Source organism: Hyaena hyaena, unplaced genomic scaffold (genome assembly GCF_003009895.1).
Source record: "Hyaena hyaena isolate Hyena2069 unplaced genomic scaffold, ASM300989v1 scaffold_1698, whole genome shotgun sequence".
Lineage (NCBI taxonomy): Eukaryota > Metazoa > Chordata > Mammalia > Carnivora > Hyaenidae > Hyaena > Hyaena hyaena.
In genome coordinates, this window is record NW_024082335.1 from 164,569 (window position 1) to 187,310 (window position 22,742).

Sequence of the window (22,742 nt, forward strand, 5' to 3'; positions counted from 1 at the left end):
AAAGCATCAAGGTAAACAGGAAAATAAAGCTACACTTTAGAGGAAATGGGAAATTTACAACTTGTCTAAACTGTCAGATTCAAGCATTAACCTTCAAGGTCCATCATGTAGAAAAGTGCAATAACTGGCTGGTTCTGGCTTTCCAGAAAAGTTAGAACTTTGCTTCCTTAGCATTCACATGTATCTCTGGCTATGCCTGAGGCACAGCAATCCCAAAGGCCAGTCAAGCCACCGATGTCCGATGTCCGATGTCCGTGATGAGGTTTCTGGGGTGACAATGTGGTGACAGTGGGGTTCGTGGGGTCCAGAGCCAATAACCAAGAAAGAATTCATGAAGATGTCTTTGGTGCAAAAAAATGATTTTATTGAAGCACAAAGACAGGACCTGTGGCAGGAAGAGCTGCCCTGGGACCATGAGGAGAAACGATATATATTATAGGGTTGGGGGAGGTAAAGTCTAGGGGAAGTTTCCAGTGAGACTTTCATATGCTAAAGAAGATGCCCAAGATAGTGGAGGTCTAGCTATTGTCAAGCTAAGGTTGTTTTTCCCTCTAGCAAAGCATTAGCATTAAGACAGTAGGGAGTTCTGGAGAAATAATTTACTCTGCCTGCCTCAATATTTGTCAATGGGTTGCAGGTTATAAGGAGACTTATTTCCATCTGCCATTTCCTTCTGCCTTGGTTTCCCACATCATTGTGGAGGGGTGAAGGAGCCTTAGGTCCTGCAGGACTCTGATTTCTATCAGTTAACCCTTTGTTTTTCCCTTTCCTTTGTTCTTAGGCAGGCAGGAATGCCTGAGGAATATATAACACATATCACACCTAGCTGGGGGGATGGTTTGCGGCCTATCAGCTTGCCTTACACTCCCTCATCAGTCCATGTTGTAAGCTGCCAATGGGAGAAATCGCTCTGAGAATGCAACCCAGCTCTGGTTGACTCACCTACAGCTTTTGTGAGAGAGGAGTCCTGGAGGCAAGGGACTTAGAAAGCAGCAGTGTTGCCTGATGTCTGTACTTTTTTCTCTCATTCTTTTGGTGACCAGAAAATGTTCACTGGCATCCTTCATGGCAACCACAAGAATCTGCTTACTCAAGGTAACCAGTGTTTTCTAGGCTGATGCAATACCTCCTAGAACCTTTGATGGAAACCATCTCTTTCTGTTATGAGAATATAAATTCAGATGCATAGTGGAAGCAGACTAACTGATAGCTTCCCTAATAAAGAATCCTACACAGGGGGCCTGGGTGGCTCAGTTGGTTAAGCATCCGACTCTTGGTTTTGGCTCAGGTCATGATCTCACAGTTCACGGGTTCAAGCCCCACATCTGGCTCTGTGCTATTCGTGCAGAGCCTGCTCGGGATTCTCTCTCCTTCTATCTCTACCCCTTCTCTGCTCACACTCTATCTCTCTCTCTTTTTCAAAATAAATAAATAAACATTAAAAAAAAGAATTGTACATAGCCTTTTGTACATAAACCTTGTTTATGATTTTCCAATTTTAAAATTAAAAATAAATTATTTGTGGTGAAGAATAACTTCTGAAGCAACATTTCTCAGATAATACTGTGAAAAAATATGCCTACTTTACTTACCAACAATGTAATTTATACACTTCATATTAATAACACCTAAAGGTATAATATTTGACTCATCAGATTTATATATATAATAAATTAATGAGCAAGATTTAAGAAAAATATTTTACTTTTCTCTCCTGAAAAGAGGCATCTTAAATCTTAAAATACTGCACAGAGCTTCCAAAAACACAAGTGCTACAGAACACATGAGAGGTAGGGATTAATATTGGTCAAATTTTGGAATTTCTTTTAAAAAATCCTTTAGGGGCGCCCGGGTGGCGTAGTTGGTTAAGCGTCCGACTTTCGCTCGGGTCATGATCTCGCGGTTCGTGGGTTCGAGCCCCGCGTCGGGCTCTGTGCTGACTGCCAGCTCAGAGCCTGGAGCCTGTTTCAGTCTGTGACTCCCTCTCTCTCTGACCCTCCCCTGCTCACGCTGTCTCTCTCTCTCTCTCCTAGAAATAAATAAAAACATTTAAAAAAAATAAAAAAATAAAAAAATAAAAAATCCTTTAAACTTACTTTAAGACATAACATGTTTTTTCCATCATTGATTTTAATTTTATATGTCATAAATATTCTTATTGTTTACTTTTTTGATGATTTAATCTTTCTGATCTCTCTGGATAATCATATCACTTATCTCTTAACTTTGGGTTTTTTTCAGGAAAGAGAGACAATAATCATGATATTTTATAGGAGAAATAAATAAAGTGCCTCAAAGTGAGAAGCTGAGATAATTTAGCTTGAATCAACCAGCACTCAGGCAGTAATGACAGTCAGCTGACCTGACTTCAGAATCAAGATGTGTAAGCCTTGCACTGCACTGCAGATATACTGTCTTTCAACCCTGTCATCTCTCCTGAAAAATTTTCCCACAGCTGTTAGTAGTCAGAGAGCACAGGATGGGCCACATCCCTGGTGGCAAGCCAGCTCTGTTCCCAAAGGCTCTCATGGAGGATGAAATACAGGAATATGGGCCCTGCAATGAGCATGAGGCAGGAAGGTGAAAATCAATCCCATTCTCCGAATTTAAGAAAAAAATGGTGTCCACACTGAATCAGGCAGAGGGTGAACATATTCATAGTATCTGCTATGGGAAAGGAGGAGGGAAAAACAAGAAGGAGACTTGTTTCCCAAACTCTTGGTCTTAAAGAGGACTAGTTCTTATTCCCTGGGCTGTGACAATGTCTAATCCTCATACCCAAGGTCTAAGGAAAGGGTCAGTGTTCTCACACTAGATCTGTAGAAAAATTGCCTTGGGAATCTAGAGCCCTATCTCTCTTGGTAATGAACTTCTTATTCATCCAGGGCTATTCTTCACTGAGTAGCTGTTTCTTATCCATTCATTGGTCTTCTCCTTAAGTGATCAAATATTTTCCCTCTTGTGCTTGAATCTTGACATCCTAGGCCATGTAGTCTAGCTCAGGGAGGTTTTCCTGACTTTCTTAAGAAGGGAAAAGCTAACAAACACTGTGAAAATCACATCCTGGGAATACTGGTCCATTAAAGATTGCTTACGCAATTATAGAATGCTTCTTTCCCAGTATTCTTTACCACCATATCAACACGACTCCAGGATACCAACCGGGGATGGCAGCTAAAGAAGGTGAAAGGTGCACATTTTATCTCACGATGAGTGTTTAGGGAAGCCCAAAGACAAGAGTGGCATCAGCAAACAAACAAACAGACAAACAAAAGGACATCAGAGGCATCTGAAGCCTGTCGCGCCTAGGACCTAGCAAACATGAAACATACCCCAAGTACTAGCCTGATTAACCTGCCAATCTATTCATTCCTCAGCTTGATTGCAAACCCTAGTTTTAAATAACTGCAGACCCCTCAGCTGTCTCACTGATTAAAGAAGTGTAAATAGGGCAGAAAATGAAAGTGAGAGCTCAGGGAAATCTCCTTAGAGGAGCCAGTTTCCCCTGAAGTCACAGAGAAAAGGACAGAGAGAGGGTTCTTGGGAAGCACAGGATGTGAGTTTATTCTGTCTGTTCTCCCTATGAAATTACCCTCGGGTACTGTGCTTTGGGATTAGGGTCTTAGACCTATTGTGGATCCCTCGTTACTCCATTCAGCTTCATGAAATAACCATGTATATGTTCTGTTTCCTTTAGAAAACTAAGAACCAGAGACTTGGTTATAATCCACTCAACTGAGTTAAACCTGGCTGAGGTTCTGTGTCAACAACTGTATTTGTTTTCTTCCCTCTTTTCTTGTCTCTGTCACCATCTTTAACCCAACTATGAAAGCTGTTTGACTAGAACTCTTTCCCTATCTTGGATTTAGCTCCTTGGATGTCATCTTGGAGGATCACAGGAGGAGAGAAGAGGGTGAAAAGAGGAATGAATGGGAAATTGTGTTGAGGACAGAGGAACCAACTGCCTCAGGAGCCAACACACATTATCACAAGTTCAGAGTACATTCTTCACTGCTGACCCTTTCCTGATCTGACTCCACCCCTGAGGGACACCGCTCAGCCTTGACCAATGATCTCAAAGAACTAGGAGGAACAAGGGGCCAGATGGTCAGCAACAAAGAATAAAAAGTGACCCCCTTCCAGCAGAAGCACATAACCACTTCTCTCTCTAATCACCTGACATAATGGTGCATTTTACAGCTGAGGAGAAGGCTGCCATCACTAGCCTATGGGGCAAGGTGAATGTGGAAGAGGCTGGAGGCGAGGCCCTCGGCAGGTAGGCACTGGGTTTCAATGCCTGGGAAAAGATGGTGAATATGGGCCTGGCCACTAGACTGGGAAATTCCTCAAGATTTTTGAAATTTTCTGATCTTCCACTTGCTATGGCCCCATTACACAGGCTCCTGGTTGTTTACCCCTGGACCCAGAGGTTCTTTGACAACTTTGGCAACCTGTCCTCTACTTCTGCCATAATGGGTAATCCCAAGGTCAAGGCCCATGGCAAGAAGGTGCTGACCTCCTTTGGAGATGCTATTAAGAACATGGACAACCTCAAGGGTGCCTTTGCTAAGCTGAGTGAACTGCACTGTGACAAGCTGCACGTGGATCCTGAGAACTTCAGGGTGAGTTCAGAAAATGTTCATGTGCTCTTTTTTACTTTCCACTTTGGGTTAATAATGGAAGTTGAGTCTTTGGTTGGGAAGACTAACAAAACTTTCAGATATTTTGGGTCGAACTTGATGTTAGAAGGACAGACCTCCAAAGGGCATGACCAGGATCACCTTGATTCAGGACTAGTGACAGTAAAGGGCTACTAGCAGCCAGTGTTTGCTTAAAACTTCTCAAGAACTTTTGTGAGAACTGAAATGACCTCAGAGAAAAGAAGACTTGTTCAAGGAGGAATGGAATTTGGCATTTGATAGACAAAGGCCTGCCTCAAGGAAGGATAAATGTCTTATTTTATGTAGTTTCTGATGACTGAAGTGTAGGGAGAGATTTAGGGGAAAAAGTTTTGGACAGATTGTCTCAAAGAAAAATACAACAGCTTCTCTAAAATATATTCTATTACCTGTCAGTATTGTTACTAAGTGGAGGCTTGTCCCTGCCCTGATTGGAGACTTTAAATAAACTCACTGTGAGAACCAATGCAGCCCTAAAATCCCGTTGTTACAGAAATTAGACACTGGTAGATAAGAGAGGGAGGGAGAGATGCAAATAAAGTGGTGAGACTCGAGAGAGGATGGGGATAGAGGTGGACAGGGTGTTGAATGGAGAGCTCATACACATTAAGTTGAATTTAGGGACTAGCTTATCTGAGTTTTCTGCAGGCACAATCCTTGGAGTAGTTTAAGGTATGGAGTTGGCAGGAAGTGTTATGTATCGAACCACTTTTTCTGCAATTTTTTGGAAAACTTTTACTCAACGTGCCTTTTTGTCATTTTGTCTCACCTAACAGCTCCTGGGCAATGTGCTGGTGATCATTCTGGCTACTCATTTTGGCAAGGAATTCACCCCTGATGTGCAGGCCATGTGGCAGAAGCTGGTGGCTGGGGTTGCCACTGCTCTGGCCCACAAGTACCACTGAGTTGTCCTTCTGGTTCAACAGTGCTCTTTTGTGTCCCCAGGAATCTCCTTCTGTATATGGGGACTTGCGTTTGGCCTTGAGAGCACAGTTTCTGTTTAATAAAGTCCATTCTATTCAATCATCATAAATGAATACTGTGTTTTCTGGATCTTTCACTCTTGTGTTAAAGAGGAAAATGTTCATTGGCTGAGGGGTGAGGTGAGACATAGGAAGAAATAAGAGCTCCTTTGAGAAGTGTGTGGGGATTCATCAAGGGGAGATAAGTATTATGAGATAATTCTAGATGGTCTGGGTGGATGCTAGGATGGGGGAAGAAATTGTCTGGGTTGGGGAAAGGGTTAATTAAGTGAGTAGGGATTTACAGGACAGAGGGGCAGAAACCTAGGGTAGAGGGGAAGGAAGGAGATGGTAAGCAGTGCCTCAGAAGAAAACAAGATCGATTTGTTGTGCATGTCAGAGTTCAGCTTTAAAAGCTTTGCATAGATCTAAGGTCTAGGCTAGGGTTACTTTTTCAATTTGCTTTAACATACATTTTGAATCAGCTAAATTATCATATGTCTTGTGAGGCTGAATTGGACAGAAGAGGCTGAATTGAGGGATGACTTGGAGCTTTCCAGAAAAATCTCCATTAACCAACAGTAGCCTGTTCTTTCTCCAAGTGTTCCATGGTCTCAGTGGGGAGCCACAGTGGGAATCACTGTGCATTATTTTATAATCAAACATACCATATGCTAAAATAAAGCTGGCATTAGGATATTATATGAATTTAGGAGGAGAGGACAATGACCAAGGTTTCATGCAGCAGATGAGATACTAACAAAAGCTCTTAGTCTAAAACCAGTAAATTAGGGATTGGGCTAATTTCTTGCAGGAATGGCTTTCTGGAAGTAGAGGAGACAGTAAGACAGAGTATTAGGAAAGACTAGATAATCCAAGGCTTTGATTATAACAATAAAAACTATTATTATACTTTTGACCAAAGTAAACAATAAATATCCTTAGAAGTATAATGACTCAAGGAATAGGAGTTGGGGTGGGGGCAAGTTGTTGCTTAATGCAACACAAAATGAATTCCAATTTGCAGATCAGATGTGGATACTAATTCAGAAGAACAGACATAATGGTCTAAACCCAAGAAGAGCTGTGAGATCTGCAAAACGTGAAGGAAGAGCAGAGGTAGAGTGAGGAAGAGACAATGTCTGATTGGCTGGGGTGTATGAGAAGGAAGGAGGTTGTAGTGGATGACTGAAAGCTCCCAGCCCTGGGAAATCTAACATGACACTGTGCACTGCCTTGGGGATCCCTGTGTGGCAGTGGCAAGAACTGAATCACTCTCGAGGGAGTCATTGTTAGGTGCCTTAGGGAGTCTAGAACTCCAGGCCTTGAGTCAAACTGTCATATCAATTAGGTATTTCATTGCCCCTGCACATTGGTCAGAATTGGTCCTCTGAATTTCCTTCTAATTTGGGTTTATGTCTCCACAATCCAGATGAGAAACCAATCATTACCTATTTGCAGGCTGTCAACAACAGTGATCTCTGAGCCCCATGGCCTCTCTTTATGCCCTTCAGCAAAGTAAACAAAGTTAGTGGTAGTAAGCCTCTTCCCCAGTCCATCAGTCAGTGTCTCAGTCAACAAAAAATGTGCATTTTTAATCAATCAGTCTCATTTCCTCTTTCTTGCCCTCAACTCTTACTCTGACTCTGCATGCGGGGTCTGGGATGGTGATGAGGGAGTGGTGGGCAGAAGATACATTCTTTATCCCTTAAGGGTCTAGATTTTGGTCGGGAAGTTGCCAGTCCAAGACTATTTACATAATAACAACTTCTTAATTAAAACACACACATGCATATGCACACACAGACACCCACAGGACTGGATGGCTCAGATCCTTAATAGATGAAGAAAGGACTAATTTTTGTCAAGAGGCAATAAAAGCCATGTGATCAAAACAATGTCATGACGAACAGGGTATTCTTGGAATTTAATCTGGCTAAGAGTACAGACGTTATGAGACTATGAGATTGTGTTATTACCAAGATTAAAATCCCATAATGGCTTCTTACTCTCTACCACTGAAGACAAGTCCTAAATTATAGGTTTAATGCTTCCTCTGCAACATTTCCTTCTTATTCTTACCTTCACATATCACCTGCATCAGCCCATTATTCTTACCTCTAGCATACCAAGGGTTAGTTGTAGCTAATTCAGAGGTTTGGAGTCCCTATTCCAGCTTTCAGACCTTCTATCCCAGTTTTATCCCTTATTTCCCCATGGAAAATTCCTTCTTCACATTCTGGTTCCAGCTTAAATACTACCTCCTCAGAGGGACTAATCCTGCCTGATGTAATCATGTCCTTCTGTCATTAAGTCCAGATATTAATTTTTTCATAGCAAATGATATTAACTGAAATTATCTTGTAGATTGGTTTTATATCTTCCATGCCCACGTTATAAATGTTAAGAGGAAAGGGTTTTTTCTCTTCCTCATTCATCTTAAGTCTCCACTACTTAGAGCAATGATGATAGTTATTCAACAAATAGATATTAAATGAGTGCCTCAGAACATATGAGAATGAATGTTTGAAAAGATTAATTCTCTAGTAGCAGAAATTCAGCTTTCATGTATTAGGTTGAGCTCTTTAAAATTTAAAGTATCCTGTTAGTAACTGGAAATGGATTCTCCAGTGTTACTTTTTTTAAGGAGTGATCTCAGGGAGAAACAAACAAGTCCATTTCCTAGAACTCTACAGGCAGGAATAATAAGCCCTGAGAGAAAAAAATAAAATAAAATGAACCATTCCCTTTCCCACTGGAAGTGAGTCCTGCCTGGTCCTATAAATGCTTGTTTGAGATGCTTGAGACCAAAGTACCATAGGTTACAGGGTCAGTAGTGTGTGGAATACTGTCAGTGAAGATTACTTCTGCTTATTAGAAATAAAGAGAAGTAAAACACAGCAAGGGAGTGTAAATCCAGCACATGCCAGAGACAATTCTGTTAATCTGCAGCGCACGCCATGGAATCTTCTACTACTCTCTACCTTGAACACATGCTAACCTTCCTTCTTCCGCAACCAGCCCAAACACCTGTGAGGTCCGAGGCAAATTGGAAGATCCATGAAATCTTCCAGACTGCTTCCAGATGACTCTCAGGGAGCATTCTTTTACTTCAGTAAGTAAGGAAAAGACTTACATGGATTAAAAGACTATTAAACGTACTCAAAAACACTAGAGTAACATCCAATTTCACCCTAATCTCCGTATTTTTTCCTATTCTGCTTCCTTTTGATGTTAGATAGAGACATTATTCCTATTTTAAGAAGTATTAAATTGTGTACCCAATATAATCTGAAGAGATTTGAAAACCAACGAAGGCTGTGGCCTCTTCTTGTGAGGAGTGGCTGAACAACAGAATGATACGTTGTCACAACTCTTCAGTTAACCTGGAGGATGTTTACAATTCTTCCTTTTTACAGTTTTGATCCATGCCTCAGCAACCACCTTCAAGTCACTGCAGGTTGCTGGTGGGGGTAGTGAGGGGGCTTTAGATGTGAATTGCATACTGGTTGGAAGGAGGGATAGATGCAGGAGGGAAGAGGGGAAAGAAATGGAGTATCAAATTGGGCATGAACAGCAGAGTCCCTCTGAGGGATGGGTATTTTTTTAATGCTTATTTACTTTTGAGAGAAAGAGATGGAGAGACAGAGGTGTGAGCAAAGGAGGGGCAGAGAGAAAGAGATACATAGAATCTCAAACAGGCTTCAATCAATGAGTTGCCAGCACAGAGCCAGATGGAGCCCGAACTCACAGACAGTGAGATCATGTCCTGAGCCGAAGTCAGACACTTAACTGACTGAGCTACCGTGGTGCTCCAGAGATTGGTATTTTTTTTTTTTATAAATTTTTTTAAATGTTTTTTTAATTTATTTCTAGAAGAGAGAGAAACAGCGTGGGCAGGGGACGGTCAGAGAGAGAGGGAGACACAGACTGAAACAGGCTCCAGGCTCCGAGCTGGCAGTCAGCACAGAGCCCAACGCGGGGCCCGAACCCACGAACCGCGAGATCATGACCTAAGCGAAAGCCGGATGCTTAACCGACTAAGCCACCCAGGCGCCCCATAGATTGGTATTTTTTAAAAACAAAGTAGTGATATAATCATTTTGGAAAGCATTTAGAGAGACCAGGTAATGAAGAGAAGGCAGTTAGTATTATTTCATATTCAGGGAACCAGTCAAAATTATTGTTCAGAAGAGGGAATATGAATAATAAGTTTTAAGAGAATTGATACATTTGTGGGCACATACCCGATCAGAGAAGAAGTATAGACTTGGGATTGGCCATAGCAGCTTGGTGTGATTATGAAGCGATTGGGAAAAGAACAGGTAAGACAAAGACGCAACAGGACTTGGAAACTGACTGGCAGATAGTGGGGAAGTCACAGGTGGTAGCCGGTTTCTTCTATGGTGAATAAGAAAGAAGGACATACATTGACGAAAAAAATGCCTAGATGCCCCTTACTTTGAAGCTGGAAATGAGCACAACTACTCTCAAGGCAATCACCTCAAATCTCAGCATGTTTGAAGAAGTCTCTGGAATGCTCAGACTGACTGAAAAAATAGTTAATAGGTTTCAAAAGACTGAATCTCCTTTCTACTCCCATTTCACTGGTCTTAATACTAACACTTCTTTCTCAGAATCTTTCCCATATGTGTCCGCCCCAAAGAGTTCCTCGAATGCCGTCTTCTTGGATGGGGCCGTAAGATCGTGGCTTATCCAATTTGTCAGCTTCTGGAGTTTCTTCCCATTTTCACGAGTCTCTCAGTCACTTATAACGAAAGAGCAGAATCAAGAGGAGCCACTCTTGCACTGTTAGCATGCAGTCACTCACACGCTTAAAACACGTCACTGGAGGACCTCTGCAGATAGTTATGGTGTCTAACACTTTTGAATCCCACATTTACCCTGTTCTCTGTGTATTTTAAACATTGCTCTAGTTTTCTAAATTAAAATGGCAGAAATTTTTCTCTTTTCCTGTATTGTTGGCTTATTTATCACCTGAGCAAACTCTTCCCTCCATCAGCCCTTTTTCCCTGCTGTCCTCATGGATTATTTGTGAATGTGTATACACACATACACACACACACACACACACACACACACGTGCGTGCGCCTTCAGCATCAGAGTATTTAATATTTGAATGGGCTCTCATATTTCTCAATAGTCTATAAAAACCACTTGAGCAAAATAGTTTGGGAAGAAACAAGATATTCTTGCAATATTAATCTAGACAAGAGTACAAATGGATTAGAAATGGTATCATCATCATGATTAAAACTCTGTAATAGCTTCTCACTTAAGATAGTGAAGAGAAGCCAGAAGAGATGTAAGCATGTGCTACCTCTACCACCACCTCTCACCCCTCTCTTCTTTACTATTTCTATATCAACCCCATTGATCTACTATTTGTCTCTTCATACCAACCATGTATATGGGTATGCTGTGTGTGTGTGTGTGTGTGTGTGTGTGTGTGTGTGAGTGTGTGTGTTTTCCTGCTTTAGAGCTTTACATTTGCTATTCCAACTTCCAGAACCTTTATTTCTTACTATCTTCCCATGGTAGCAGCTTCATGCTATTGTGGTCTCAGCTCAAATATTGCCCCCGTAAAGATACCATCAGTAACATAATTGTGTCCCACTCGCATCAAGATATGACTGGTCCTCAGAGCAAATAATAGTATATGACGTTATTTTGTTGATTGATTAATTTATTCATTCTATGTATCTCCCACTGTATAGAATACAATTCCATGAAAGCAGTTTTCCTATCTGAATTGTGTGTCTTAAATCACCAGTGCATAGAACAATCAATGGTGCATAGGAGATCCGTATATTAGTCAAAGGAGTATTTGAAGGCACATTGTAGGGATTTTGTGAAGAAGCAGCTGCATAGGTGAGAATTGAGGTCGTGTCAGGAGTGACATGGGATGAATGGAAGGGTGGAGCCACTGGGGACTGGGAGAAATCAGCAAGCCTGGGAAGGAGGTGGCCCTGAAAACAGAGAGAGAGAGGCAGTAGTTACAGGTGACTGTTGGAACCACAGTCTGGGTTTCTGGGAGCATGAAGAGGTTGTTTCCAGATGTGAGGGATCACAGAAGTCCCTCAACTTGAAGGAGAGTGATTTATAATCACACTCATTTATTAAGGCTTTCAGAGGCTCGGACACCAGCCTGTGGGTCGTGCTTCTAAGAGAGGCTCTGCCATTGTGGTCAGATCGATGTCTACACTCAACCCCCAAAGCTTCACTCTTGAAGGGACACTAAGCTAGGTTTCCCTTAGGCTCTGTGCCCAAACATTTCCTTTAACAAAAATGTTCCTATCCCATCATTAGGGTGTGAGAACTCACACAGTGTTTGCTTACGACTCTAAAATATCTTCTGATTTGTTGATACATTTCATTTTCCTGCCTTTAAACTTCTCCTGAGTTTCTATCAATGAAGAAACATAGGTTTCATATGAGATCATAAGGACTGAAAAGATTTTACAAGTTTATGATAATACAATTTCAGGCAATCTGTGATGCTATGAGAAAGATAATCTGAAAACAGAGATTCCCTGAAATCAAATTCGCAGGTAACTTCTTAATCTGAATCTTTCTTCCATCAGCAGGTCTCTAGTCTCAGGGACAAGTAATCAACCCAGATTTACAAAGTCTTAAGACTCCTGATCTGATAACATCTGAGATCCTGCATCACTTTCAGAAAAAAAAAATTAGTCTGTCACATTGGAAGTGTGACTTGTCAAACACTGCAGTGAATTAGGGACAAAGTGCAGTGATGTTGCAGCTATGACTTTATGGACTATTAGTCAAAGAAACAAGAGTCACTGCCCCTTTCGAGTTGTTTTACCACACAAGAGAGACAGCAAAGGAAGTGCTTTCTGCTGTAAATTATCAGACTAAGACCAGCTGAAAAGTGCACCCAGCATTTATCAGCATCAGCTCTTTCAGATCAGCATTCCCTGCCAAGGAACGTTCTAACATTGTTTTCACCGAGATGAAACCAAACCAAGACCCTGGGCTCCCAGCCAGAACACACACTTGTGCAGTGGAAACACACAGAGTTGGTTGTAGGCACAAATACAGGGGTAAACCATTTTCCCCAGATAAGCAGACATGCTTCACTTATTTATTTATTTTTTTTAATGTTTATTTTCTTTTGAGACAGAGAGAGAGAGAGAGAGAGAGAGAGACAGAGACAGAACATGACTGGGGAGGGGCAGAGAGAGAGAGAAGGAGACACAGAATCTGAAGCAGGCTCCAGGTTCTGAGTTGTCAGCACAGAGCCTGATGTGGGACTTAAACTCATGAATCGTGATATTATGACCTGAGCCGAAGTCGGACACTAACCTGACTGAGTCACCCAAGTACCCCTGACATGCTTTACTTTAAATGGGCACATAGATAGTAAGATATCTAGTCCTATATTTTATCACCTAACACTACTGTATTCTTGCAATCAAACTGATGATTTATGGGAACCATTTCTCCCTGACTACGTGAACAAAAGGGACCATGGGCCAGCTTTGACCTATGAGAGGTCTAGTCAGAGGACAATATATCTATCACTATGCCCATGGAGATCACTCCTAACTGAATGAGACTTATACTGAAGCCATCACAACTCCTGTACTGGTAGCCAAAGAAATCCAAACTCCCTGGACTTTCCAGATTCTTGTCCATGCATCAGCTTTAATCTAAGGGCATGTCTGGGAATAGTGACAAGAATTACAGAGGAGATTGGCAAAGAGCACTGGAATTTCCTATGATGGGGTGGAGAGAGAGAGTAGCTAAAAGAAAAAGTGAATAGAGAAATTTCGCATAACTGAGTGGAATAGGCAATAACGCATATTTGATGGTGGAGTGGGGACTCCAAGACACAATCACTGATGTAAGTCACCATAAAATCCTTCTGTGCCTAAATACCCCAAATGCATTCAGAGTCTAGTCTTAATCCATAGCCTCAAAGTGAAGCAAGGGGACAGAAACCCAAGGATGGAGAATAAAAGACCACACATTCTAGCAGCAGGAAATACCTAATTTTGACACCTCTGTGATTACCAATAAACTCCCAGACCAGACACCATGCTTCATTATATAGCTGAGGAGAAGGGTGCAAGTGCAAGCCCATGGAGCAAGGCACATGTGGAAGAGGTTGGGTGGATGAGTTCTTGGGAACATTTCCTCTGCTTCCATCATCACGAGAAACTCCAAGTGAAGCTCCATGGTAAGAAGGTGTTGATTTCCTTTGGAGAAGCTATAAGAAACCTAGGTGATGTCAAGGCCACTTTTGTCCCACTGAGTGACCAATGCTGTGATATGCCACAAGTAGACCTTGAGAACTTCAGGTGAGACCAGATGTTCACACCCTCTTTTAAACTCAGGACAACTTCGGCAACGGAGCACTGACCTGACTGCAATCTAGGATGGCTGTGGGAAGGGGAATATTTGGAAACATTGGAGTTGAGAGAACTGAACGAAGATCAATAGGCCTAAGGAACACTTCTTGAAATCTAGAGGGACTTGTCTGAACTCTTTTTGTTTTTAGGAGAGACTTTTATAGAGATGAAGAAAAATAACTAATTGCAATTGCAAATATCTGGAAGGAACTTGCAAATGTATGGAAAGAACTTAAACTTTACTTTTTTCTCTCCTGAACCCAGAAAAAAGAAAGACAAGGAGAAATATCTATGCAGGCATATGTGGCTCTATATAAGGAAGGAACCTAAGGTTCACAAATACATTGCTAAGGTTATTCATATGTTTCCTGGACGTGTGTACAAAATTGCTCCTAGGGACCCATTTCAAACTTATATCTTATAAATCCTAAGGTGGGGCACAGTGTCTCGGAGAGAGGGAAATGCCAAGAATATGGGTCCTGAAGTGGGTTTGGAAAGAAACCTGTGAGTTCATGTTTTTCAACCCACAAAATAGGAGGTTGGTGGTGGTGAGAAGGTGGTTTCTCAGCAAGGAGAAAACATTTGTGTTTGGTCACTGTGTAAGACCCCAGGCTTTGCGGGAAATTGACACTGGTGTGGTTCAGGTACCTGGAGGCCAGCTTGGAACTCTCTGTCTATCGTATGTGTCTATTATCTCTTGCCACCTTTTACAGTTCCTGGGAAACATGCTTGTGACTATTTTGGCAAAACATTTCTTCGGCAAGGAATTCACCTCCCTGGTGCAGGCTGCCTGGAAGAAGATGGTGACTGGACTGGCTAATGCCCTGGGCCATAGTGATCACTGAGTCCCCTGTCTAGTAGTATAGAGTCACCAAGGAACAGCTTTATTTTCAAACACTAGCAATAGCAGAAGCAGCAGCCACAGTAGTAGTAGTAGTAGTAGCAGTAATCATGATAATAACAATAATAATAGTAATAGCAATGGTAATAATAGTGCTCTGCTAAGAGTTCTTTTATAATTATCTTCAGTTCTACTTTTCCCATGTGCTATTAAACTTGTGAGAATCCCAAGAATTATTTGTTGGGCTGTGTGTGTGTGTGTGTGTGTGTGTGCACACACATACAATTTCCTCATTCAATTTTTGTATGAAGTAAAGATTTTGGCAAGAAAATAAGAAACAACAGGGTAATGAAAGGAATGCATGGTTAGGCCATACACTTGGGGAATACATACACTTGGGGCTCTTCAAATTAAAACTAATGACGTGGCTGGGAGGGGGAGGCTCTGATGAGAGAGGATGGGTGTCAAGGGACAAGAACTCCTCTGAACCAGAGGATTATATGGACCAGAGTGAAGACTCTGATGAAGACCAAGGATCTGGGTGGAGATAGAGTACCAGTGTGGGGATTCTCCAGGGGAAAATTAACCCAAATCTCAAAAGGTCAAGGTCCAGGCATGGACCGCAATTACATTCTGCTGATAGGAGGGAACATGTTTTCTAAAAGCAGCTGGTCTGTCACAAGCCCTTGTGAGGGTACATTAGGGGTGGGAGGGGTTGGAGGTCTCAGTGGGAGATAATTCTTTGAAATCACCTCTAGAGAACTGGCCCAGGCTTTACAAAAGAACTTTGTGGTTTAAGTGACGAGAGCTGCTGGGGACTGGTCAATTGATTGCATACCATCAGGAGAGACCATGCAGGACCCTGCAGATTTGCTCCCATGTTTCAAATAAGGGGGATCTCTGCAAACTCAGAGAGGTGGGGATTTCAGTTGGGAAGATGAACCAGAAGAGGCCAAGAAGGCGGCTCAGTGCAGCAGATGAGCACTGAGAGATTAAAAGGAAACGGAAAGATGCTGCGCAGAGTAGTAGGGAGGATCACAGGAGTACTAGTTTGACCGGGAATTAATTCCGAGTTATAGACAAAGCTGTCATGTGTTGAACAGGGCAATGAGGTTAGCCGGCTGTGAGTGCTGAGTAGGTTAGCAGTCAGGCTGATGCCAGGTTTACACATCTCTCCTGGTTTCCTAGGCCTTAGTGTAAATACCCACTCTACCCTCATGTGCCCAAACAGTGAGGCCGGGCCAGTCACTCCAATCTGCTCCCTTCCAGTCTTCCTTAACATCTCTCTCAGATCTTGTCATGATGTTCTCTAAACAAAATGCCAACTTGGGCTTTTCCTTCCTTCCTTCCTTCCTTCCTTCCTTCCTTCCTTCCTTCCTTCCTTCCTTCAGTCTTTCCTGTCTTTCTTTCCTTTTTCCCTTTCTGTCCAGCCTCTGAGTTTTACACTTGCCCTTCCCACTTCCAAGAACTTGTTTCTCCAATTTACTTACGCCCGACTCCATCTTGTTATCAAGGTCCCACTTCAAATGCACATTCCTTTTGAAACTCTGTCCTTATATTATTTTTCTCTAGTTAGTTGCCACCATGTCATCAAGTGCATTTTTTTTCCTTGTCATATAACACCATCTGAAATTCCCTTCTTCATTGATTTGTTTAATTATTAGTGTTGGTATCCTCTACCCACTAGAATGTGAACATGGTGATACCAGATATGTTGGCTTGTTTTTCCAGGATTTCCAGTTTTTATTTTTTAATTATTTAATGTTTATTTTTGAGAGGGGGGAGAAGGGCAGAAAGGGAAAATTCAAAGCAGGCCTGAAATCAAGGCCCATGAGATCATGATCTGAGCTGAAGTCAGATGCTTAACCGACTGAGCCACCTGGGATCCCCAAGATTCCCAGTTTTTAAAACAATGCATGACATAATGGGCTTCAGTCAATATGTGCTTGTTAAATATGTGCTGGATGAATGACCAGAACACTGATACATGACTGTGATGATGATCTAGCATACATGTGATAGGCTTCCGGACAGCAGGGGGAAGAGTGAGTATGGAAACAAAGTGAAAGTGTGGAATAGCCATGAATGAGAGAAATAAAAAATTCTTGCAAAGTAATTGTCTAAAGAAGGTGAGAGGAAAGCAGGAGTTAGTTGTAATAGCTGGAATCATTGTCTGGTTGGCTGGGAAGGTAGAAGACTATTTGCCAACATTCAGAGTTGCAGATGTCCCTGAGTCTGTGGGGTCGCAGTGTGCATACACTGTGCAAAACAAGTACCGGGGCCATCAGGGAGCAGGACCCCAAGCCATTCCCTCCTACCACGCACCCGACTGAGGGTAGGTGGGTTCCCGGCTGTGCTCAACATTTCCTTGGGTTCCTTTTGTGTCCTTGACTTTTTCCCTCGAAGAAGTCTTTTTGGGATTGATTCCCGCATTCTTTCTTTACATCTCTGTACCAAAGTGTTCACATCAACACACCTTGGACCTGAGAGCTCACAGATAATCAAGTGTGTCATGATGAAGTAGCTTCCAGCACCTTAACACTTCTTATTCACATTGTAAATGTAAGTTTGTCCCCTAGATAAATTGATAAAAGCCCTCACTATATCAAAAAGACAAAGGATTTCTTTTCTACTAGCAGAAATTCAACACTAATTGGGCTAAACCCTTTACATGTTAAAGTACCCTTGTAAATACACATGGAGATTATTTCTTAAATTGAGGATTTTTTTGTTTTGTTTTTTGCTTGTATGATTGGTCTCAGGGAAAAACAAACAAACCAGCTTCCTGGAGCTTAGAACATGGGAACAATAAACTCTGAGAGAGAGAGAGAGAGAGAAAAAGAAGTAATAAGCCATTCCCTCTCTCCTTGAAAGTGTGCCCCATCTAGACCTACAAATGATTGTTTGAGATGCAGGAGACCAAAGCACCTTAGGCCATAGGGACAGTAGTGTGTGAAACACTGTCACTGAGGATTGCCTCTGCCTGATTAGAAACGAGGAATAGTTCAGCACAAGGGAGTGTAGATACAATAAATACCAGACACAACTCCCCTAATCCCTAGCTGTTGCCACAGAGTTGAATATTCTCCACAGAGCACTCTGTTTTCTCTAGTACTCAATTCTGTATTTTCTGACACAAATGGGTAGATAGTTGGTAATAGTTGTTCACAGTGAACAAAATTTTCTCAAACAAGTAGATGCACATATGTTTTAATAGAACTCACCAAAAATCAGGCAGTACTCAATGCTTTAAATTACTCAGTTTTTACTTGTTGTGTTTCTGAACTGAAGCTGGATTGGCCTCTTTTCTTCTTCACAAGAACTATAAAAGTATGAGCCTCATGGAAGTTTTAGGAAAACTGGTGACCAAGAAAAGCTGTGGCTTCTTTTATACCCAAGGAAAACAACAGAATGGTGTCTTGAAAACATGTGACATGATGCCCAAGAAGCTCTTTAATTCTTTCCCCTCTTAATTCTAGTCATGCCTTGTGGTCAGCCTGCTGGTCATCTCAGGGCTGATGGGGTGGGAATCTTGAGATATGAAATGCACAGTGGATGGTGGGGAGAGGACAGCAGAATCCCCTTGATAGAGCCACCCAACACTATCAGAGACACAAATGTCCATCCTGCTGACCCTCCCTTGTCCAAACCCCACCCTGGTGGTGACAACCCACCCTTGACCAATAGTCTCACTTCATTGGGAGAAGCAAAGGCCTGGAAACTAGAAGTGTTGAATAAAAGGCCACACAGAGACGTAGCAGCACAGACTCACTTCTGACACATTAATGACCACAGTGAGCTCCCTGACACCATGGTGCATTTTACGACTGAGGAGAAGGCTGCTATAGCTAGCCTGTGGGCCAGGGTGAACATGGAGCTGGTTGGAGGTGAAGTCCTGGGAAGGTAGGCATTGGAGGGGGGCAGAAAGGCAGAAAGTGTTCCTGAAAGGGGAATCGGTCAGATTTCTTACATACTCCAACTTCCCATCTGGTCTGTGACTATGATCATCCCACAGGCTCCTGGTTGTTTATCCATGGACCCAGAGATTCTTTGACAATTTTGGCAACTTATCCTCTGAGTCTGCCATCATGGGCAACCCGAGGGTCAAGGCCCACGGCAAGAAGGTGATGACCTCCTTTGGAAATGCTGTTAAACACATGGATGACCTCAAGGACACCTTTGCTGAGCTGAGTGAGCTGCACTGTGACAAGATGCATGTGGATCCTGAGAACTTCAAGGTGAGTTCTGGGCATGCCTGTGCTCTGTTCTTTGACCTTAGATATTTGCACTTTGGATATGTTAGGAAGCACAGGTACTTATGTCTGATTCTACCAAGGTAATTTGGGGGTTGTAGTATTTCAGGGAAGACCTTAATTTTGGGAGTTAGATTGTTCCAAAGATCATAGGTAAAATGGAGTAGGGTAATCATTATGACCAGTGGAGACCACTGGCCATCTCATATTTTGGAAAAAATTATTAGGACCAGGGAAGAACACTGGCCACAACTGAGTTAAATGTTTTTGGCCTGAGCATACAATTACAGGAAGAAGATCTTATCTTTGGTAATTGAAATTTTCTCTAAAAATGATGAATAGCTTTCTGCATGATTCTTGAGTTTAGAACCTGGACTAAGCAAGACAAAATGAGGTCAATATTTTCAATGGATGATTGTGATCCCTGCCACCTTTAGCAGTGATGGAATGCTCCTGTATACATGGCACAAGATTCTTTGTCATGTGAGTGCCCAAACAATTTGAATGTATGTATTATTTGGGGACTTGGACTATACATATTAAGGCCCCTTGCAGTTCTATAATCCTACTTGAAAAAATAACAGCATCTCTACAAAAGAGAAGCCATCCATGGCAATATTCTAAAGTGGATGCTGGCAGGGCAAATGAGAGAAGGCCAGGTACAGTGGAATGTTCAGGGCCAGGAGTCATCTTGATGCTGATGTCAAGCATATTATGGTAAACTTCTGTGGGATCATGACCCTGAAAATTGCTCAATCTCTTATCAAGAGGATAATGGAGGTGGCCAGTTTGAGGCCTTCTGTTCATTAGGTACCATTTTCTTTTTATCCCCACTCTCTCCTCAGCTTCTAGGCAACGTGATTTTGATTGTCTTGGCAACCCACTTCAGCAAGGAGTTTACCCCGCAGGTGCAGGCTGCTTGGCAAAAGCTGACAACTGCTGTGGCTAATGCTCTGGCCCACAAGTACCACTGAAGGGCTTGTCTAACCATGTGGGCACCTGCCAGATGGCCCTGTGTTCCAAGAGTCCATCTCCTGCAGATGGGCACAGGGCCCTGCCTCCAGACTTAGGGGCTATATGATAAAAATAAAATAAACATTGTGTCTGTAAGGAACATCCTTGGCTTCTCTCTCTTTCTTTATCTTTTATGTCAATTCAGCTAAAAGAAAGCACTCCTATAAGGAATGGGGTGATATGAAATAAAAGTTTGGGGAGGATAGAGAAAATAGCCTTATAAGATTCTGCAAGATAAGAGTGGCTTTGGGCACCTTGTTGGATCAGTCAGTTAAGCGCCCAACTCTTGGTGTCAGCTCAGGTCACAATCTTGTAGTTTGTGAATTCAAGTCCCGCGCTGGGCTCTGCACTGATGACACAGAGCTTGCTTAAGATTCTCTCTCTCTGTCCTCTGCCCCTCCCTGATTTGTTTTCTCTCTCTCTCAATAAATAAATAAACTTAAAAAATGAGTAGCTTCAAAGAGAAGTTACTTCTAGGAAGGGAAAATAGACTCGGGTCGAATAATCTCTTCAGCAAAAGGGAGTGAATGGAGAAACTCTAGAGAAATGTAAGGATGTTGTAGTGAGTCGGGGTTCAAAGAGGAGACTATATAGGCTCAGAGCTCTTTGGCACTGTATTTTGCTTCTATTTAATATAAGAAACATGTTTTTATCAGCTGTAATAGAGTCCAGATGGGGCTTCCCAGAGACCCAGCAAAGGACTGTGCTCTAAACTTTCCTTAGTGTTTCACTGGTATTACTGGAGGAACTATCCCTAAGGCCTAGGAGCCAACTGCTTCGATTTGAATCTGTACCTCATCTCCTAGCTCTGTGACCTGGGACATATTTCTAATTCCTTTGGTGAAGACAAAAGGCCATTAATGTGGGAAAATGACAAATGCAGGATCTAAGCGACAGAGGAGAAATCAGCCCGTAAAAGCAGTGTGGTGGCATAAAATTAGGGACACTGCTGCCAGGAAAAGAAACTATTATGATAAGCAAAATACCATTGAAATTTCTTGCACACACGAGTAACATAGTGAATAGGGAATTTTAGGGAAACTGATCTAAGTACAGATATAGAACTGACAAGACAGGGCCTAACTTGGACCTAGCCACAGGAATGTGCAGTGATTCGAATGAGGGCAAAGCAGTGAACTTCACAGGAGCAACGAAGCTAAGAAAAAAAGTAAGGTACCATTGTGTCCTTTGCCACAGGACTTGGAACAAAGTGCAGTAGAGAGTAGTGAAGTCACAGATGATAGCCAGGCTCCGTGTCCAGTGACTGAAAAGAGACACATCTATTCTCAGAACAGAAAGTGCCAAGAGGTCTCTTTCTTGGAGCTGGCAGTTGAGCATAGCAACTTTTGTGGCTGTCACTTCAAATTCCGGTTCCCAAGTCCCTCGCACAGAAGCGAAAAGCCTGAGCTTTGGGATTAGCAGGAAAAGAGAAAATTACAGGTCCATCACCTTGAAGAGTTAACATTTTCCAGAATAAATTTCCATGTTTCTAAAATGGAATAATAATTCCTACCTTGCAAATATGTTACAAGGTTTTTCTGTTTTTGTTTTACTTCCAAGATTTTATTCAGATCCAAGTTAGTTAACATACAGTGTAGTATTGGTTTCAGGAGTAGAATTTAGTGATTCCTCACTTACGTATAACACCCAGTGCTCATCCCAACTGATGCCCTCCTTGATAATGCACATCACCCATGTAGCCTATCTCCCCAGCCACCTCCCCTCCAGGAACCCTCAGTTTGTTCTCTGTAGGTAAGAGTCTTTTGTGGTTTGCCCCCTCTCTGTTTTTATCTTATCTTATTTTTTCTTCCATTCCCCTATGTTCATCTATTTTGTTTCTTAACTTCCACAAGTGAGTGAAATCATACAGTATTTGTCTTTCTCTGACTGATTTATTGTGCTTAGCATAATACACTCTAGTTCTATTCACATCATTGCAAATGGCAAGATTTCATTATTTTTGATAGCTGAGTAATATTCCTGTCTGTGTGTGTATGTGTGTGTGTGTGCGCGCACTACATCTTCTTTATCCATTCATCAGTCGATAGACATTTGGGCATATGCACCTCAATGTTTATAGCGGCACTATCAACAATAGCCAAATCATGGAAAAAGCCCAAATGTTGCAAGATTTTAAGGAGATAGCTGTAAAGTGCTTTGGTTGTCATTTTTGAGAAGGCAGCTGTAGTAGTATATACGAGGCACTATGATCTGTTCCTGTGTGCCAGGTTCCATTGTGTATTCTTGAACTGACTGTGTTCTTTATGAGCTCCAGACCATATATCTAACTATTTGTTTAATATTCTATATTGGATTGTTCAAGAGTGCATCAAATAAAGTAGGTCTAAAACAACTTTGGACCATTTCCTAATCTATTCCTGGTAATTTAGCCCTCTTTCTGTGTTCCCCATCTAGGGGCTGATTCATCATCCTGAAAGCCTGAAAATAGAGATGGCATTTTTACCATTCCCCTCCAACTATAATATATTATCCAAACTATTTGTCTCATTCATTCTACCCCTCAAATCCATTTATATACAGAAGCCAGAATAATTTTGGAATGGTACAAATCAAATCATGTCACCTACTTCCTTGA

General features: G+C 42.0%; 2 protein-coding genes and 1 long non-coding RNA gene across 3 annotated transcripts; all 3 read left to right on the forward strand.

Moving 5' to 3' along the window:
* The first annotated feature begins 582 nt into the window (after window positions 1-582).
* Window positions 583-22,029, forward strand: LOC120226476. Its single transcript, XR_005527025.1, has 3 exons — window positions 583-637; window positions 13,601-13,607; window positions 22,017-22,029. It is a non-coding gene; the product is annotated as an uncharacterized LOC120226476 (long non-coding RNA).
* LOC120226474 (hemoglobin subunit epsilon) lies at window positions 4,146-5,716 on the forward strand. The gene is made up of 3 exons (XM_039224666.1): window positions 4,146-4,276; window positions 4,400-4,622; window positions 5,456-5,716. The coding sequence occupies exons 1-3, from the start codon at window positions 4,185-4,187 to the stop codon at window positions 5,582-5,584; spliced, it is 444 nt and encodes a 147-aa protein (XP_039080597.1). The 5' UTR covers window positions 4,146-4,184; the 3' UTR covers window positions 5,585-5,716.
* LOC120226475 (hemoglobin subunit epsilon-2) lies at window positions 18,631-20,250 on the forward strand. Its single transcript, XM_039224668.1, has 3 exons — window positions 18,631-18,782; window positions 18,895-19,117; window positions 19,978-20,250. The coding sequence occupies exons 1-3, from the start codon at window positions 18,691-18,693 to the stop codon at window positions 20,104-20,106; spliced, it is 444 nt and encodes a 147-aa protein (XP_039080599.1). The 5' UTR covers window positions 18,631-18,690; the 3' UTR covers window positions 20,107-20,250.
* Window positions 22,030-22,742: the final 713 nt, after the last annotated feature.

Excerpts from the sequence above, each read along its gene's own strand:
- LOC120226474 (XM_039224666.1), top strand. The coding sequence starts at position 4,185 with ATGGTGCATTTTACAGCTGAGGAGAAGGCTGCCATCACTAGCCTATGG. Across the intron at positions 4,277-4,399 it reads GGAGGCGAGGCCCTCGGCAG|GCTCCTGGTTGTTTACCCCT; the intron begins GTAGGCACTGGG and ends CCCATTACACAG. Across the intron at positions 4,623-5,455 it reads TGGATCCTGAGAACTTCAGG|CTCCTGGGCAATGTGCTGGT; the intron begins GTGAGTTCAGAA and ends CTCACCTAACAG.
- LOC120226475 (XM_039224668.1), top strand. The coding sequence starts at position 18,691 with ATGGTGCATTTTACGACTGAGGAGAAGGCTGCTATAGCTAGCCTGTGG. Across the intron at positions 18,783-18,894 it reads GGAGGTGAAGTCCTGGGAAG|GCTCCTGGTTGTTTATCCAT; the intron begins GTAGGCATTGGA and ends ATCATCCCACAG. Across the intron at positions 19,118-19,977 it reads TGGATCCTGAGAACTTCAAG|CTTCTAGGCAACGTGATTTT; the intron begins GTGAGTTCTGGG and ends CTCTCTCCTCAG.